Source organism: Phaethon aethereus (assembly GCF_964289735.1).
Source record: "Phaethon aethereus genome assembly, chromosome: 6".
In the NCBI taxonomy this organism is placed as follows: Eukaryota; Metazoa; Chordata; class Aves; order Phaethontiformes; family Phaethontidae; genus Phaethon; species Phaethon aethereus.
The window spans coordinates 28900159-28920919 of NC_138580.1; the positions used below are offsets into that span (position 1 = coordinate 28900159).

Here is a 20761-nt window from a genome sequence, read left to right on the forward strand (position 1 = left end):
GATTAACGTTCTAGGCAAGTGGAAGACTACTTGGGTGCAAATGGTGCTTGGAATGGCTGATTACAGTCTCTCCTCTAAAATAAACTTACAAATGGCAATGATAGTTGAAGTTCAAGCTATGTTGAGGCACTTGTGCTTTTGAACAGTCAGTTCTTTCAATTCTGGACACTTTATGTAGTGTCTTCACAGTGGACATTTATTTCCTGAAAACAGATTGCTACCTGGGAATGCTCCAACCCTCATCAGGTCTAGTACAGGATAATAAGAGTATTAGCCTAGAAAATTTTGATTTTCTATTTTGATGCAGTCGTTGCTGCTGTGGCCACGTCTTTTTGACATTTGGGAAAGGTTACTTGCACTCTTGTGGAATTTCCTTGAAGATGTTTCAGGGGCTTCAGATAGAGAATATACTTAATCAGCTTAATATATTCCTGTGTTCTTGGGCTTGCTCTAGCTTAAATCATGTGTCATGAGGTTGTTCAAAACAGTCGTTTAGTTTGAAAGGCCTTATGTGTTTGGGTTGCTAAGTCAGTCAACAGAGATGCTTCTGTTGGACTTCAAACTAAGAAACTGCCAAGAGAATTGAAGAAAAGGTTTCTTCCAGGAGTCTTTGGAAGTTTCTCCCTTGATAGGCCTGACAGGACTTAAATTGTTACCTCCAGGATACAGATGCCATCCCTTTCTGTGCTCAGACTTCAGACCTCAGAAAGAATTCTATTTCTTGTCTGCTTTGAAGTGGAAGTATTGTAAGTAGGCTTGGGGGCATTTTAAACAGCATATATTTGGTTAGTCCTCTTTCAAGTTGGTGTTGAGATACTGTGGATATACAGACATTTTATTTTTAAATACAGAGGAAACCACATGATTATGTTTTGGTTTTTTTTAAACAGATATGAACTGAAACTATTCATTTTATAAACCAAATGTTGTTAATGCTTTTATACACCATACATGCTGTCTCAGAGTAAGCAGAAAAGACACTTTTTCTTTCATAAAAGCTATCCTTTTCATCTTAATCTTGCAATGTCAGTTTATTGGCTGAGCATTCTGATATTTGTCAGTACATTGAGTGTACTACGTGCATATAATAATTCTGTCCTGTATGATTCAGGGAAAATTAACATTTTGGAATCGTTAAGTTTCAGAAGAAATGCATTGTAGAAGCACATGCTGCGTTCTGTGGTTTGAGGCAATACTCCGTATTTCCTTAAGCAAATATGACTTTACTCTCTTTTTCTGCATTGGAAGGCTGTTCTCATAATAGTGGTATTAAATGTTGTCATGTGCTGTTTGTCATAGGTGTTGTGAGGATGACACTGCACTTGATAGATTTTTCTCCTCTGCAGCATTCAGTTTAATCTGGTTTTAAAGAATTGTGATGATCAGTTAAAGTCTACTTGTGTTCCTAAAACAAATGGTTTCTGTGCTCAGGGAAGCTAAATGTTTGAAGATAACTTTTCATTTCAGTCAGAATGCAGGCTTGGTATATTTTGACCTCCTGACTTAAGCCTGGTATTTCTTAGTTGTCCTTGATTCATGGAAATGAGCTTTGCAGCAGCATAGCTAAAGTTTATCTTTATATTGCAGCAAAAGAATATAGTAATGCTTTCTGTAAAGATAATGTGTGTAAAAAAAAAAAAAAAAAAAAAAAAAAAATTTCCATGCATTTCTCTGTCTTTGGGTTGCCCATTTAGAAAACAAACCAGTCTTTCCTTCCTTTCCCCATACCCAAGAATTGAGTAGTAGTGCAGATAATAAATTACTGTGCATAGTTGGTTACCAAAGAACCCCGCTTTTTTTTTAATAGCCCCTCTGCCTCTGATTTCCCTAAAGATTGTTTCTCATCAGTTATTCCCTTTGTCTCCATTCCCTTTGCAGTTGGTTTAATCTGCCTTATTTTGGAGCAAGGGGGTATCTCCATGAAAATATGTTAAGTAGGGTGAAGAATATTTTTCCATCACAAGTTACACATTTTCCTGCAGTAGCTCTCTAGCAGAGATGTTCATTTCCAGCCTTTTGTTGCCTCAAGGAAGGTTTTGGGGGATGCTGATGAATGGGAGTTAGAATGATGGAATAAATTCTATCACAAAAGCCCACACTGCTTTTTGATACACTTTATCCAATATCAGTGTTTTTTGTAAGATTTTTGTATATTTTACTAATTTTGTGACATTGCTATTTCTGTGAGTACTTGTATGTTGTTATGATGTATAGCTAGTTTCAAAGGTATCTCTTAAAAAAAAAAAAAAAGGCAGACTGATCCACTTAGTAAGCTAAATATTTGCAGCTGAAGGTTTTGAAAGGTTATAGTATAATATCATACTGGAAGGCTATAGCGCAGTCTCTGCCAGTACACCCTAGTGCTAGGTAAGACAAAGGAGTGTGTATGTGTGTTTATAAATCTCTACAGTACTATTAGCTCTGAGGCAATATGGCAAAATATGTATTTCAGGTTGAAAATGAGCCTGCTAAGCTTGGCTGATTGATAGTTTGAAATTGTTCAAGTTAAAACAAGACAAAACCAACACTTAAACTTGAGGTAGTAGATCACCCTTTATTTTTCCTAAGAAACCAAACCAGTGTAGTTTTACACATTTTTTGCAACATTTGTTTGCGAATGCTTGTCTACTGTTTGCTTCCATATGAATGTGTTCCAATATAGAGACGAACCAATCTTTATGAAAGTCATCATTAGAGAAGTTACTAATAACAGTTAAATGATTGTTTGCCCCTTGCCATATACTTCTTTCTTGTTGCTTTCTATTTAATATACCCTTTCAAGAGCCTTAGTTGATAGTTAATTTTTTTCTCTTTACTTTGAAGTGCCACTTGAGATTTTTATTGTTTCTCACAACAGATATATAGAATCTCAGCCAAGTAAAATGGAGAGTTGTCTATTTACTACTCCTGAACATAGTTGGCTAAAGATGCACCTTGCTCCCAATATGTTGCACAATTTTCCCATAGGCGCATGGGCTGTTGATTCATGTTTTCCTTTCTTTGTAACCCATTACTTCATCAGAGGGAAGTCTGTTTACTGTAGACATTACGTAAAAGAAGGATGTAGTATGTTCACTAGAAATATGAATCCTGCAGATTATTTTGGTCATCTCTTCTTCAGCCTCCCACAAAAAGGGACAAATGACTCTCCGTGATTGAGTCCTTTTTAAACTTTCCTACAGAAATAATAATCTTGCCATTTTAAATATTAAGACAGATTAATAGGGAATGATTATTCACTTTCCTCACCACATAAAAACTAGGAGTATGGAACAAAACTATTGTTCAACAGATTACAAAGCAAAACAACCCTAAACTAACTTTTTCATGATGCATTCAACTAAATTGTGTAATTCAGTGTTATAGGCCAAAAATCAGTGAGTTCTAATACAGTTAGTCACAGGAGGGTGGCTCATCAGTGACTGTTAAAATATGGCAGTCTAGATGCCACTCTGATTTGGAAAATTTTCAGACATTATTTTTTGCAAGCTGCTAGGATATACCACTTTGCAGGTATGCCCTCTCCCTCAGTATTTGCTGCCACTGTTAGATGCGGTATAACGGTTGAGGTGGACCAAGTATAGCTGCTCTTCTGCTCTTATCATTCCTTGAAACCTCCCATAAAGTTTCAAGTCCAGGAAATTTCACTATTTTAATGTCTTTTAAAATTGGCAGGAAGAAGTTTGTAATTTTAGACTAGAACTAGTTTACCATGACCAAAATAAAAACCAATAGTAATAAGACTTCTTATTTAAGGAAAGGTCAAAACAGAAAATGTTCTTAATTTAGGTCAGGTATATAAAACACAGGCCATGTTTAAATATTACAAAGCCTCTCTTAGTGCTGTAATTTGTGATACTCCTTTAAAATACTCAAAAAATGTATTTTACTATTTTACTACTAGCGATAAAATGCTACCAAAGTTATATTCAGGCTGTAAAGCTTAACTGCCAAAGTTTTAAAGAAAATTAAACTGTTGAACTGTGGAAAAGTGACTGCATAAGCACCTGTAACTGACGTTAACTGAAGTGCTAAACCAACTCTTGGCAATGTGGCCTCTTTTGCAGGTGCACAGAGTATTTTCTTTGTGTCAGTTTATTCAACTAGTACAGTTCATTAAGTATTTCATTTGAAGTTGAGAAATGGGCTGGGAATTGAAATAGAAGAAATGCTTATTTTCACCTTTCAATCTGTGAATAAAAATGAGGTGTGAGAGCCTGAGATCTATTAGTTTTAAAATCTTATAGGATATATTAGCCTAAAATGATTGATTTAAATTCAGTAACTACAGATAATATGCTGCTTAAAGACCCAGTCTGTTTAATAAGATGAATACTTTTTGCTGTGTCCAGCAAGTTGGATGACTAAGATGACTGGTGTTTTTAAGTTTGTTTAAAGTTTAGTTTCCATTAACATCTGAATGCCATTTGAAAGTGATTACATTTTAAAAAAAGAAAGGAGAAACAAAAACCCACCACCCACCCCCCCAACAAAAACCTTTGCGTGTGTGTACGGAATTCTAATGTAACACAAATTATTTTTTTTCCAAATGATACTCAAAATGCTTGAAGCTGCTGTAATTTTTAATCCTGTGTCTGAAGCTGGAAGTTGGAGGCTGTGATTCAGTCAGTGGGTGCACTATGATGGAGTGACTCACAAAAATATTTTACCTGGAAACGAATAAGAGAAAGCCTGGCCTGCAGTGGAAGGTGCTGATTCTTGTTGGTAGTAGCCAGTGTGTTCTCACTAAGCTCCTACTCAGTCTGCCCAGCAACGATAGGAATTGTGTGTTTTGCTAGAGCTTGGGTTGGGAAGGCTAATCACAACTCCCTGTTGTGGTGGGGAGTGGATTGGTGGGCGGGATTGGGTGTGGAGGGAGGTGATTAATCCTTGCACCAGGATGATTCTGCTGCAGCTTCTTCCTCTCTGCTCGGTCTCTTCCACGTGGTACCTGCAGCCAAGACCCTTTGGAGCAGAACCATGGTGCTCCCAGCACTCCAGTAACTCTACATGGTCCCGGTCTGTCTCATAAGGAGCTGAAAATAGGAGCACTGTATTGATAAAGGTGAGAAGAGCCTGAAATCACTCTAGATCTGACGTGTGTTGTAACTTCAAGGTTAAGAAAAGAATACCTGGTTAAGATCCAAACTGAAGTCCTGTCCTTCAGCTGGAAACTTTCTTGAGAGAAATTTTGAAATGGGGAGAAAGTAGCGGCATTACTTCTACATCTTCTCTAGATCCATTCATATCCTAGTGCCTTAAGATGAGAAGGGGTTAACTTCTTTTCACATGGATGTGGATTTTGATCCTGAAAATGGGATCTAGATTAACTTTATTACTGAAATAATGTATGCACGTGATTCTTAAATGTCCACCTTTGGACAAAAGCTGTAAATGTAAGTATTCCATAGTTGTTTCATTAGGCACCATTTCTGACAATGTCAACACCAAAGAAATTTCATTCTGGTCATAAAAACTGTGAGAACAGTTCTTGTGCTTCGTAACTGAAATATGACTTAATATGTTATAGCATATGCAACGAGAGGAAAATCATTCTTTTGAAATTTATGGCACTGAAGAACACCACCCCAAAACAATCTCTGTTTAAAGCTTTTACGGGGTTTTACTTGTAGATGTTGCTTTTCTTTTTCTTTGTAAGAAAAAGTACACCTCATTTAGAGTGATAAGGAAATACTTTGTTCTGCACTGGGTTAACATGTAAAAGAGAGAGTTTGTTGGAAATGCATTTTCATCTGTTCATAGATTTGAGTCAATTGTCTTAACTGTTACATCATCCTGGTTCATTAGTTTTCTATCCACTGGAATGAAAAAAAAAAAATGTGTGCACTTTGGAAAGAACAGTTAGCTGTAGATCTGAAATTGTATTGATAGGTGCTATTATGAACAATTTGAGTTATCTTTAAACATTAAAAGTCACATTGTTAGTGCCTTACATATTGAAAAAATAAAAAAAGACCTGATCCAGTCCTGTCACAAGGTAGCATGTACAAGCTAATGTCAGCTACATTTTAAGTAACATGGCAGAACCATTACATGATGCCTCAGGTGGTGGTAAGTAATAAATCTGAGAGTGACCAAATTGCTTAGTGCTCTCAAAAAGCGCTGACTGGCAGAACTGTCTGTATGCCTGTTAATGTGAAATTTCTCTGATAAAAAGAAGAAAAATAAGCGTACATTGATGACCTTTCCTATACTTAAATATAAATTAATATCCTGCTTGTAAGATTTTCTTTTCAGGGCCTGAATTGTTCCATGACAGCACCAGGTTAAAAGTCATTCTGACTTCTCAGTTTAAATGGTGGTTGTTTTTGTTGTGTCTGTTCAGAGATCTTCCAGCCAAGAATCATCTATGCTGAAGTGCAATTTTACATTTGTGTGTGTATGCATGTAGTACTTGCAGTGTTTTGTTTCAACTCTGACTTGAAATTTTGTTGTGATTTGCTCAGAAGGAGCTCTCCAAAAATGTTTTGAGGCACATGCAGGTGAGAAAATAATTTGTCTGTCCAGGCAAGTGTAATTTGGAAGCAGGCAGCAGAGTAATTGTCATTGGTATGGCCTTTAACAGTTGACAGTTTGATACACACTTGATGGACAGCATTTTTCCCATCATAGTCAGCATTTTTATATGCAGGAGCAGAATTTAAAATTATTACTTTAACTATGTAGGTGATTTACAGTAAATTTCGACCCACTTACAGTGTTCTGTCCAAGTGTATCTGTTGTTCTCTAAAATAGTTTTTCCCTGTTGCCTGGAAAAACAAATAAACAAAACCCCCTCATATTATGGTAGTTGCCACTGATGGATTGGCAACACATGTACTTGCATTTTCTGTGTTCCTTGATTTGTCAGCTTAACCAAAAGTCATCTGAGTGTGTTTGCACCCAAAGCAATGCTAAAATCAAATTTTAGTACATAATTTGACTGCATTATAGATAGCACAGCTTACCAAAATGCTCATGGGTGATAAATTCTGGTTGTCTTCAGCAGTTTTCTGAGTTGGGCCCTGTAACAGCAACCTGCAACCTAAATCCCAAAGAATAAAATTATTTCAGCCTGGAGGTGAGTTGTGCTTTTCCAAGCAAGGAGACTTAAGAGCAAAAGAGTGAAATTAAGGAAGGGCTGGAATAAATTTTTTTTGTGGTAGTCGTCACCCTGAGCAATACTCAGATTAGGCATCAAATTTGCTGCCAGAACTCAGAGTCTGGAGACCCTGAAGAGTTTAGGGGGACCCCAGGAAGGACAGCTAGAGCTCCAAAGTTCCCCTGACCGTGTTTGGATCCTGAACTCCAAACCTTACAGTATTTATCTGAGGTTGCACAATGTTCTTCAACACATCACTTCTTGTTAGTCAGCCCGCTCCTAACCTCAAATGCTGATTTTTTGATCTGCCAAAGGGCTTAAGTGTGGCAGAGTGCACTCTTAGTCAGGGTAAGTGTTAATGTCTGTGTACAGCTTTTTGGTGAACCGGGGAGGGGGGGAACCCCACTACATCAAAATAAGAAAATAGGTAAGGGAGACGTTTCTTTTGCGATTGTGTTGATGCAAGTTTTCTGTTTTTAATTGCGCACAAATGACTGAATTTCTCTCTGCTGTTTTTTTCTAATGTAACCAATTTAAATCTAAGTGTGGTTTCTACCATATGCTTGTTTCAACCATTTGCAGTTAAAAAAAATATTTCCAAAACATAAGAGTTCAGGGAGAATACAGTTAAGGATGAATCTATGTAGACACTAATTTTTGAGGGTAATCCTAGCAAAAGGAAAAGATTGATCTACGTGGCTTGAAACTAAATGACACAGAGTTTACTTTAAGGGATGAAAACCGCAGGACTTTTTTTCATCGTCTTTGCCAAAGAATATATATTGTGAATAAGGCTTGAGACAGACACTTATGTTTAGAAGGTGCTGTGGTACCATAATAGAAGGTACTCTGTGCAAATTTTGAAAGAAGGTGAAATATACCCTGAAGTGATTGAGGTTAAAAGCTGCAACCAAATTTTGGTCTTGGGCATATGTTTGAATTTTTGTTGTTTGTAAATTACTGATGCAGTGCAGCAAGATGAGGATAACTTAGGATTGTTTTAAATTTACAAACTCATTTAAAAAAACCAAAACAACTAGTTACCCTTATCTTGCTGGATTGCATCAGTAATTTACAAAGTGCTAACTCTGGCGCAAAACAGAAGTGCTTGTAAATAACGTGTTTCTATGATCAACTTGGTATGCAGAAAGGAGTTTTTCTGTGTCTCATCATTCAGGAAAAGATGAATTTTCAGTTTGAGCTTACACTGGTTGTTATAAATGTTCAGCATAAATGGAAGAGCGTGAGTAGAATAACATGGAAACACAGCATGACAAAAGAAAAGCAGGAAGAAAATGGATGACAATCTCATAAGTTAAAAATGTATATAATTGTCTGTAGTATGTCTGTAATCAGTGGTGGTTTTTAATTGTATTTTATCCATGTCTAAGGAAGACTGTGATGAACAAATTCAAGGTATGTATGTATAATGGACATGGGCCGACTCCTGAGTTGGGCTGAGTCCTGGGCAGTGGGATTTGTGGAGGTTTCTCTTTTCCGAAGTGCAAGGGAGGATGCTTGGCTTTCAAGAGCCCTGCGTATGCAGTACAGAAGAGGCAAGAAGAGGCTGAAAAAAGAAAGCCGAGATGGGGGAAGAAGTGTGGGCCAGAAGGTTTTCTTATGGTAGGAAGCAGCCTGAGCTGCAGAGGAGATGAGGGGAGATGGAGGAGAATTGGTTAGTTGAGGGAGCTGCTGAGAATTGCTGTCTCTTGAAAGAGAATAAGGGATTCTCCCCACAAAGAGGGGAAGTATTGCTTCTGCACTGTGGGCCTCCCACCTCCCCCCCGCCGGCCTCTTTAGCTGTCTGTGGGAATTTTTTTTTTTTTACCCTTCATTCACTGTAGAAAAAGGAAGACAGAAACGAGAAAAGAGGCTGAGATGATGGCCTTGAAGAGTATAAGAAACAGTATATTTGAATTTGGAATATGGCTCATTGAGTTGTGAAAGTTACAAATAAGAGTACCAATGCAAAGGGCTTTCTGGAAGTTTAGCAAGAGTGTTTCTCTGTACTGTTCATGTTTATGTCAAAAGGAGTTGGAGGCTAAATTATGCTGAATCATGCAAAAGTGTCTCAGCATCTGTATTCAAACTGTTGTATTGAAGAGAGACTGAAAATTGGATACAGGTCATCAGAAACACTTCGGTCATACACAGAAAAAATATTTTAAAGAATAAGTATCTTGAAGGGAGTAATTTAAAAATCCAACATTTCTTGGGTTTTAGCTTTTATACACTTTCATATCAAATATGCTGGGGACGGGGAATTTCTCTTTAGCACTATGTGAGGAACAGGAATATTTGAGTGGAGAGATTTTGGTTCCTCTGATATTTTTGGAAGGTCATACAAATGGATAAATTTGATCAATCCCTTTCTTCAGAATCTCCTTGTAAAAATATGCATAGCTCTTGCATAACTCTTGGTATCAAGGTGATAACTACTTGGAATAAAAAACAGTATTCACCTTTAGATTTTTGAGCATTCCTCCAATACCGGGACACAGATTTAAGTCTTACTCTTGCTTTTCTTAATGATTTCCTGCATAAGTGGAGATAGATGGGATTATGTGTGTATAAAAACAGTTGCTCACTATAAGGGAGGGTAAGGGCATTAGGTTCTCTGGTCGTTGCTCAGCATCAGGTGCTGGTATTTATTCCAGCTATAATTACAAAGTGGTGCTGAGAGTGAATGTGGTAGTCACTCCAGCTTTGTTAGCATCTCTCTAATGAGGAACCTGTTGCATGTTCAAACTTCTATTATAGATCTAGTAATTATGACTGCCATCAGTTCAAGCCACTATAGTTAATACTATAACTGACAGTTATAATCTTATTTTCACTCACATGCAACATTTGAAAAATTGTCTTAGACCAATGTTGTGGGTTTTTTCGTTTGTTTGCCTATGGAGAAATTATTTTGAAAAGACTTGGGGGGGAAAAAAGTCTTTAATTTCATTTTGAATAATGTGAGAAATTCTCATATTATTAAAGATGTTTTCTCTCTTACCCCACCTGGAGGTTTTGCAGGGAGTGTTTTATAGCACCCGTGTATTCTGCTGACTGGACGGTTGTGTCACTAGAAGCTGCTGACTGGTCTTTGAGGTTATTCCCAGACAGTACATGAATAGTTGGTGAGTCCAACTGGAGATGCCTGCAAGAGGAAGCTGTTTAGTCTACAGCTTCTCTGAAACAACTGCAACTGCCTGTGTCTGTTCCCTGGGAATCCTGGCAGTTGGTAGTGGGAGGCAGATCTGCTGTGAATAAAATCTCTTCCCCTTCTCCTCTTTATATCCTTATTTAGGTTGTCTCTGCAGAGCCAGCCCAAGGCATGTTAAATACTAAATGAAGTTAATGTAGGGAGTTATCTGTTTATCCTACAGCTGCCTCTATACCCCAAAGCCTGTACTTGATCTGTCATTTACATGCCTCAGGTTGGGTTGGCACAGAAGTAGTCGTGATGGACTATTGCATCTTGTGAGCTCATGGAAATACAATTTATGACCGTGTATATATGTGGTCATACCATCATATTCAAAGCTACCTTCCATACAGGTTAAATGTGGGCTTGTATAATTGGTATGCGAGAGGCAAGCTGTTGTTCACTTTGGCTTTTGGGCATAGACCAATAGAAAGCAAGGAAGAGTTGAAAATGAGACTGTGAGATCCTGGTTTGGTGGGTTCATGCAGAACAGTGCAATGGGAGCTGTCCTTGTTGTGGAGTGAAAGGCTGTAGAGCAAAATGTTCTGTTTTAGTTAGGTAACCACTAGTGGTTGTAGGAACTAACAGTAGCAGTCCAGTTCTTCCTGTGTTCACAGTTATTCTTTAGATCAAGCATATGATTTCCCTGGCAGAGCTTGATGGTACATGTGGTCATAGCTACATGCAACTACTCATTTTTTTTTTTCCAAGAAGGTGCCTTTTTCTCCCCGTTTGTCAGCAGTTTTCACCTAATTTAGCAGCTTATGGATGAAAGCCTGTATAACAGAGCTTAAAATGTTCTAATTTCTTTAGCTTAGTAAATACTAAATGGCACAACCCCATCAAATTTAGTAATTTACCAGGTGGATATTGCCACAGATAAACTTATATTTAAGCTCTGTACACCTCTTAGCTAAATCACATGAAGCTTTACTTTGTGTTCCTGTAGCACCCTTGAACCATTCCTCTCTATTTTGTTTCTTAGGCACACCACTTCTAGTACGAAGGAGCAGTGATCCAGCCTTGGGCCCACCTGCTGACTTTCACCCAAGTGCTTCTCATCCCAGTGACCACAGCCTCAAGCATGTTTTGGCAGTAGGTGTCATGTAACTCATCTTTGTCTTAAGGGCAAAAACTGTTCTTACCTGTTGGTATATAGCAGTTTTATAAGCTATATGTGAATTGGGATCTCGAACAAAGTGCATCATACTCATTTTCTGTAAAGGAGAGAATTTCCTCTGGACAAAACGGTTATTTTAGATGGTACAGTCAATTAACAGTGGTTCTCTTCTTTAAAATGAGAGACTTACATAAAGCTGAATGGTGACATAAGATGCTGGAATATCGACTGAACTTTTAGCAGTTGTTTATTTGTTTGGTATCCTGTTGTCCATCTTACCATTGTTTAGTGGAAAAAAAAATTACTTCCCCTTTAATATGTTTGATTAGACTTGCACCCTTTTTCACTTTTTCTTAAGGCATTTTTGTCTTCCTTTGGCACCTTGCTACTATCCTGCATGATCTCTTTCTCTCACTTTTCTGTTTACGACCTGACTCTTCACTTTTGAGGACAAATTTGTTTTCAACATATTTATTACTAAATATTAGTGCAAAGACACAATTAGTGAGGATGCAGTAACTGTTAATCAGATGTTATTGCAGGCTGTTTTCAGTCTTCTAAAAGTGATGCTGTCCTGGTCACACATGGGCCACATTTTTTACTTGGCAATTTTAAGGCCTGAAGTTTTGTGTTTGTGTGTGGGGAAGGTGTTCCTATATTGCTTATAGAAAGATGAAATTCTTTAGAATCTCTGAATGTCAGCTGGGATACCTAAGTGTATCAAGCAGAATAGAGCTTTTTCATAGACTTGATGTTTGCTGAGAAAGCTCTGGTGAGTCTGCTTCTGCACTACTTTATGCCAAATGAATGCTGGCTTAAATGATGGTGCAGTTGCACCTGCTTTCATCTGCTTGTGAAATTTATGCCTTTTCCCCTTTTGTGTCCCTATACACTGTTGCAGTTTGTTCCCTGTCCCCAGTTGTGCAAACCAACCTGTTACCGTTCTGTTTCAAAACAAACACTCAGAAACCCCCAGCCTCTTCATTGGTGCAAGGGGGATGTTTCAGCGTAGATCACAACTAGTTTATTGCAGGATTCCACAAATGGCCATATTGGCACATTAGGGAGCAGGAGGGAAGAACTGGGGTTCAGCAACACGTGCTGGAGGTGGGAACATTTTCAGCTGAAGATGTTGTATTTAAGACCATGCTTCCAGTTAAGCTCACATGAATCAGGTAAGTAAATAGGAAGTCAGATGACTTGCATATAAATGATGTTTTATGGCACTCAGTCTTAACTCCGTAATTCTGAAGGCCAACAGAGGGGTTTAGTTGACTGTTCATTGTTTCTCATTGCATGGCCAAATGTGTGTGCCTCTAAATATTTAGTGTGCATCTTATTTTGCAGTGGGTTGTGTTATTTGCTAAGTGGTGCAATTTTAAAAGTGCTAGTGACTCTCCAGGTACATTATGGTGTTACAGGGGGCTGAACTTTGACAAAGTCCTGCATCATTTGTCAGACCTGTTTGAGCTGAGAGGTTTTTCTGGATGTTTGCTGCAAACACTTACATATTGATGAAGTACTGACTTAGTCTGATAAATAAAAGTACAAAGAAGGATTCTTGGTTAACAGTGCAGATCTTACTCTCTTTGCAAAGTTGAGAAATGTGTAAAGTGAGTATGTCAGTATGTAATGCTGACCTCTGGTATTTTATACTTATGCAAATTGGAAAAAAGTGGAAAAATTGGTGAAATCTATTGCATTCTAGGACATGTTTTGAATGTTTTATTTTTGACCATGAAGGAGAGAAGGATAGGTTTTTGTTGTTGGGGTTTTTTTTAGTATGATATTAGCAGTGGCAAGTGCATTTTATGCCATTATAAGAAGACTGCAGTCATTTGGAAGCTAAAACCTTGCCATGCTTCATTGACTTGCATCAGTGCGCAAGAATCCTCGAGGCCTAAAGGAATTCTCTATGGCTAAACTACAGAGCACCCCTCTGTCTGGTGCTCTGTAGTTTAGAGCTGGACAGATCAAAGCTGGACAGATAACAACAGGGGAAAAGACACTCAGATTTTTTTTTTTTAAGTGTCATGTAGGGGGTGTGGAAGGCCCAGAAGGTTGAATGTTAAGTGAAAATCTGTTACAGCAAAATACATTACACCAGCTTGTACTTTTGCAACAGTATACCATTTCTGAAACTCTTATCGTCAATCGTATTGAAATATGCTTTGCCATAATGTTTTGGGAAGTATAGAAGACTTAAATAACATAGGTTGAATTAGATACAGATTGTTTCACAACATGGGGAAGAATCAATGTCTGACAAATGAAAAAATGTGGCACAAACTGAACACTGCATTTTGAATATAGCTATGCTCTTTCATGCAAGTGTTAAAGCATTATTTAGAGAAAATTCATTTCTTCTATATGTTGCTGCTGAAAATTTACAATTACTGTATTTGCTTTGCCACAAATGTACTTTTTTCACACTGCAGTCACATGCAAGTTAGAAAAACCAGAGCTGTTGGTAGATGAAACAATTTTCAATGCATGTAGTAAAAATTAAGTCGCTGTATTTATGCCACAATTATCTTAGCAATCATTTTGTAATTGAAACTGACTTCCATAATTAGCTGAATTGCTTTGGCACTTCTGGCATTTTGGTGTTTGGCACATGTAGAACTGGCAGTTCGGTTCTATGTAGAAATACTTGTAGTTAGACTGTATGCTGTCTTACACGGTGTGTATTGATACACCAGCAGTTGATGAGATTTTTGAGAGGTGATCATCACATGAATCTCTGAAGACAACACTGATTTGTCTGTAGGAGAGTGCCAGCCAGATGTACAATAAGTAATGCATAAAATAAAACAGCAAACATACAGTAATATAAGAAAAGAACATTGCTGTCCCATTCAGGTGAACTGGATGAACCTGATGAACCATTATGAGCTGTTCACAGTATTTATAGAATCTAAGCAGAGCATATATTCTGTTTTTTAGATACTGTCCCATTCATTCAAAGGAAGATTTCCGCCCCCCCCCCCCCGCCCCATGCCATGTGATGATTACCTAAATTACAAAATCTTTTCTGAGTGACCAGGTAGTTTGAGAAGAATTTGAGCTATTCTTTTCATATTTTCTCTGACACTTATTCTGTCTTGGCTGTAGTTTTAGCCCCAATTAACAAAATACTTCTAGATCAATCAAAAACTGATAGTGAAGTCCAGCATCTGTTCTCTCAGACTGGAAGTCATTTAACAGATGGTACAAAATTTGAGTTTCTTTTTTCATCCAAACCTCTCCTTCCTTATTGTGATAGCTGCCACTGAAAAATTGAGAGCGCATAATCGGGGAAAAATAGGGATAACAAACATCTGAATTTGTTGTTGAAGAAAAGATATTTCTTGGTGAATTTGTTAATTTATAAAGGCAGGTGGTAAGAGACAGAAGTGCTCTTCTGTGTAGTTGTAATCACAGAGCCCTGGCCAGGCTTTCAGAAATGGGAACTGGCCTCCCTATCTCTCCAGAGAGGACCACAGGGAAGCATAATTAGTTTAATGCACTTCTCTGAAAATTTGGTGGCCATAGCTTTGCTATGGCAATAGCCAGCTGCTGGTCCAGCTGCTTTTTGGCTGTGAATGGCCTGGCTTGAGAAAGTGAGGTTAGCAACGAGCATGAAGTCTTCCACTGCGTATCTCCCCTGGAGTGGAGCCATGCTGTATGATTGAGACAGTCCAAGCCTTTCAGAGCATTCTTTGGCTATTTAACACTTGCTCAACACTTGTTCCTAGCTTGCTGAGAGGAGCTGCAGTTTCAGGTTCTCTGCACCAACTCAGAAGTTCCTAGCTGGATCCCTCTACCCAAGATTCACTCCAATAAAGATGAGATGCCGCAAGGCAGAAAGTCTGAACTGTGGGGTTCTGTTGGTTTAGATTTTTGAACTTTTTAGGGAGCAGAATACATTTTTCTGCTTTCGCTCAGTCCAGTTCATCCAGGTAGTAATTGCTCAGGTATAATTAAAACATCTGAACTTTCCTTTCTGGAGCTATGGCTTCTGCTTACCTCTCTTTTTGCCCAGGGACAGACTTCCCTACTATCTTAAGACTTGATCCGTCATGAATTTTAGATGGAGAATTATGGTCCTATTTAAGTTGGTGGGAGTTTTGCATTAATTTTGGTGGGACTAAGCTTTCACCCCCTCTTGTTAAATTGCTGATTACTATGGGGATGCTATGTTCTGCATGATTTTCTTTTCTTCTATGGTTGCATGTTTCCTCGATAAATACTTGGGTTAACTTGGAGTTAATCAATGGGAATGGCTGATTAAATTGCATTTATCCATATTTAAAGATACAATGAGATGCTGGATCAATTGAAGAGCTGCTCCAGTGGCTCAATACAGTTTCAATTTTTACCTAGATGTGACTTGAAATTGACTATATTTTATGCATTGTGCACGTATAATTTGCAATTTTGGATGAGGTTCATATATAATCAGAACATTTTTATGTTTCAAGCCCTTGTTAAAAAGGGTCAAAACCTCCTCTGGTTATTCTGGCCATTAATTGTGTTTGTAATGTATTTGCCTTCCTGATTAAGTGTGTGCAGATTAGCATAATGTCAGCATGTGTAAGGATGCAGCTCCATGATTTGTTCCTTTTATATATTACTGTATGTACATACATAAACATAAAGACATGCTACAATCAGACCTTGGCTTTGAGATAAAGATTGTGGGTATTTCATTATAAGAAAAAGGCAGAAATATTACTTCATCTAATCAGGCTATTTAAAAACAAGGCAGGGCAGAAAAGGTATCTTTTTTTTTTTTTTTTTTTTGACAAAATAATGGAATAATGCCGTAGAGTCTATAACTTGGGTTGATCTGGTGGGTTTCTGCTAAGGCTCGAGCTAAGAGACTGCACTGCTGTGAGGATTGTATTGTCTGTCTGATTTTAGAAGGTAAAACTTTTGTCCTGTATGTTTACTCACCTTGACCAGGTCAGGCAGTTTTAATTTCTGATCCCTTTGCATGTGTTAGAATTTCATATTGAAATTCTCCCATAGTTATGTGATAGAATAGTTTGGGTTGGAAGGCACCTTTAAAGTCATCTAGTTCAACCCCCCCTGCAATGAGCAGGGACATCTTCAACTAGAGCAGGTTGCTCAGAGCCGTGTCCAACCTGACCTGGGATGTTTCCTGGAACGGGGCATCTACCACCTCTCTGGGCAACCTGTGCCAGGGTTTCACCACTCTTCTTGTAAAAAACTTCTTCCTCATAGCTAGTCTAAATCTACCCTCTTTTAGTTTAAGGCCATTACCCCTTGCCCTGTCACTACAAGCCTGCTAAAAAGTCAGTCCCCATCTTTCTTGTAAGCCCCCTTTAAGTATTCCAGGAGATGGGCTGTGAGAAGGAAACCAGATATTGGGAGAAATGCAGTAATTCTTCAGGAACTAGCCGTGCTGGAAGGATGATGCACTTGTAATGCTTTAAGTCCAGTGCTTGTTGATGTATAATAATTAGACAACAAATAAAGTAGAGATGGAAACACATCTTGGGCATTACAGTGTGTGTTGCAGGGTAGAGGCAAGACTGCTTCCCTGAGGTAGTGTCGACTCAGACTGTCAGTCAGAATAGCATGGTTTTTAAATTCTGGAAGGCATTTACCTTTTTCTGGTAAAAGTTTTCATATTAATAATTTAGCTCCTGCTCTTGAAATACTGCTGTGTGGAACTGAACAGTTCATCTGGGGAGATTTAAAAGAATTTTCTGTCATTCAGCTGGGAACTTCCGAACAGTTTGAGTTTTTTTAAAAGAGAATTATGATGTGGTGAATCCATTTTTAAAGCAACTACTGTGTGTCTGTTTACGCTGTGGCACATATATAGAACACTCTTAATCAGTGCAGGAGCTTGTCAGTGTATTGCTTTTGATGTCTGATTAGATGATCATAGGGACATCTGCAGTGAGTTAGTTTTGAAGTTGTTGGTGTGAGGTGCTGCAGGAACCAGAGCTGTGTGGCACTCTTACACCATGAAACACTGCTGCTCTTAAAGAACCTTTTATAAAACCAACTATGCAGCTAGCTGAGGGCTGTCAAATTAACAAAAGCTATTCCTTCTCAATTCTTTCTGTTGCTTTTCAACCCTCCATTGCTTTTTTTCCCACCTTCCTTGTACTGTGTGCTGTGGCATTCTACATCAAAAAGAAATTACTTTATATTTTAGAGGAAAAACCAAGAAATGTAAATGAAATTTTTATAATACTTCACAATACTGAATTGATCATCTGAAAAAGGACAGAAGTGCCCTGTGGTAATTTCCTCTTTTGAGGGTGCAAAGAGGTACATGTGTGTGTGGAAAAAGTCCACTTTGTGTTCCTTGCACAGCCTACATTTCAGAAAAGGTGTATTGTTTTACCTGTATTGTTTAAGATGAACAGTGGGTGTAATTTACATATTTTTATTTGAGAAGGATAAGTAGACTTTTTGTGATTTATTTTAATAAGAGCTAGTAATGAATGTTCTGTGACGTTAGTATAGTATATAAATTTTGAGTGAAAATGGTACAATTGGTAAAAGAAGTTATTAATTGTTAATGTGTTGCTTTCTGAAGTCTGTTTCCAATGAGAGGAGTGTAGGCTTTTTACTGAAGATTGATGAGAGAAAGTATCTATTATGAAAACCATCAAAGCTCTCCATCATTCTGGAACTTATCTTAGTTAGGGGGGCTGCATTTTGTTTCCTCTTTAAAATAGATTTTGGGCCTTGGCTGTCATTTTGAAGATACTTGATTGTTTATAAGCCGTCGTCCTTTGTCCTCTGCCTTGTATAGTCAGGTAGATGTGATTGCAGGTGATGGAAGATGGCTGAGAGACTTAAACTCGTTCTTGTTCCCATGTGGCCTATCTTATAAAGAATGTGGAAAATTTATAGGGTGGAAATAAAAACTGCTGACAAAAAAAAAGCAAAAAAAGGTCATGCTTTCAATGCTGTTGACATATACTCGTTTCTATAGCTACATCTTGGGGGTCCTACAAAATACTGTCATTCCATCTGGAACAGCTTTTAGCAGGCAGCTTACGCAACAGGCTCATGGTGCTGAAATTGGAATGAAACATTAGCAAGTTACTTGTATGTCTGACAGTCAAATTAAAAGTGGAAGATGACAGTCAACATGGCTTATGCATATCATTTACTGTCAAGCTCTAGAAACTTTTATCTGAAATAAAATAGGTTCTCAGTCAGTGTCCTACTGAAATGCCTACTACTAACTAAACAACATTCTCCGTAAAAATAGCACCAGGGGACAATTGGGAATAATAGCAGAGATCTTTGATAATTCTTAGACCCAAGTGTTGCTGTGACATTAGGAAAAAATTAGGTTTTGATTTTTTTTTTTTAATACATCACTTTGCAGTGCTGTGATTTATGAGACTCTGCTCTTGTTCTGGTTAATATTCTTGTGTCTCTGAAGGTAAGATCTGTGGCTTTGTTTCTCTTACAGGATTGACAGTTACTCACACCCAAAGGAGGTGTGGTGTTTTTTTGGGGGTGGGTTTTTTTTTGTTATTTTTGTTTTTTGTTTGTTTTTTTTTGAGAGGCCTCTTAGACACTAGATTACCCATCCCATTGGAGAGACCTTATCTGGGGACTTGTTATTCTGTGTGGTTTGTGTCTCAGCTAATCTGGATTTACAGGTTCTCGAGTTCTAATAATAACATAGTGCTCTTTGAAATTTGCACGTTCAGTTTTTTTATGGCAGCAGGTCCTGATTTACTCCATAGCTATGAAGCAATTTCTTACAGTGACAACTGGAATGAAGGGAGGACTATTTTAATGCTTCTGTGTACTGTGTGCTTTTGGTGTTACAGGTGTTTGACATGTTGGAGTTGGGAATAATAAACTGAGAACACTGTGAATATAGACTGAAGTGGTAAGGGTGATTCAGTGAGATTCAAGAGTTTGAATGAATGTCTCAACTTTGATTTCCATCAATAATTGCAATAGTTTCTTCTGGCCTGTAAGTCTAATAGGACATTTTGTCATAACCCAGGCAGTAAAGCTTCTCTGAAATAACTTTAAATAAATAAAACCTAACAAGTAAACAATCTAGTAAATAAGTAAATCTTCAGTTAAAAAGGAAGTGATTAGACTCTAGAATAACTGAGCTGATGCAAGACTAAGTTGTTGTCACTGTTCCTCTGTACTATGAAGGACAGTAAGTACCTGTTTGTGAGGCACCCTGGTATTATGGTCCTGAGCAGCCAAAGATAGACATACCTGTGGTCTGATCTGGCACAGTTGTTCTTGTGACGTATTTCAGATCCTAAAGAAGCTTATTTGCCAGTTCAAAGCCTTACATATCCCAAGCAGTATCATAAAAAAGAAAAAAAGAAAAACACCCAAACTTTGGCCCCCAAGAGATATCTTATAGGCAGTTGCTCCCATAAGATTTTTTGGTATTTTTTTTCTTGATGATCAAGTTGAGTAGTGGGTTGTGCTTTTTAAAAATTATTTCTCTGTTTTAAGTACTAGTAACAATAAGTTTTGCCTTGAATTCATCTTGGATTAATCTAGGTTTAAGCCTTGATTTAATCTAGATCTCAATTAGAACATACGGATCCTCAAACTCCTGTCTAAAATCCAAGTAAAACTGCTTTCTTCTTTGCATCAGTCCCAAGGGATACTTATAGTACCGTATTTACTGTATTTGAACTGCACCATGTAACATGTCTGGGCTGAGAGCACATCATGGTATCTTTGAGTTAGCAGAATTACTCTCTGTGTTGGCATTCATGCTGATGTCTATTTAGCAGCTGGCTTAGAGTGACGTGAACTTGGACCTTAAATAAAAGAGCTGTTCTGTTTTGTGTAGTGTGCTTGCTCCATTGACCTAACAGTGGTGCCTGTGAGATGATTATACATTTAACACCTGTGGAGATAAATTGGCCTCCTCCTTTTCCTTTCTTCTTTTTTAGAATTACCAAGTACAATCAATTTCATGGTGTATCTGTCAGCTTTACAGAAACAAAAGGAAACCCCTTCTTTTCAGCTGGCCTCATGTTAGTCTAAGAAATATAGTGAAGGCTTCTCAAATCTGGAGTTCACTTCTACCCCCACACCTCCCTTTCTTTAATGATCTGCATAAATCTTTCTGTCCTTCAAGCAGCAGAACAGGAATCAAACAGAAATATATTGTTTTGGGGTAAAGTAAGTTCTGCGAGCAGCACTACTGAGCCAGGGCCAGTTACCCTTCATCGCCTCATCTTTTGACACTCTGTAAGAGTCCAAATGGATTCTGTTTGTGATGCAGCAGAGGCATATTCCAAGGGGAATTTTATGAAACACTTCTATGAGAAGTTGCAAGCATGTTAAAAGGAAGAGAGGCCAGGGA

The 20761-nt window shown here is 37.9% G+C and overlaps 1 protein-coding gene across 1 annotated transcript in view; it reads left to right on the forward strand.

Annotated features, from left to right (window-relative positions):
* Positions 1–20761, forward strand: part of PARD3B (par-3 family cell polarity regulator beta) — a gene marked incomplete at both ends in the record, with an annotated part of 412476 nt that overhangs the window by 136514 nt on the left and 255201 nt on the right. Inside the window, one exon of the mRNA XM_082001608.1 lies at positions 11284–11393. Within this exon, the coding sequence (XP_081857734.1) occupies positions 11284–11393 (110 nt within the window). The remainder of the gene's footprint in view (positions 1–11283; positions 11394–20761) is intronic.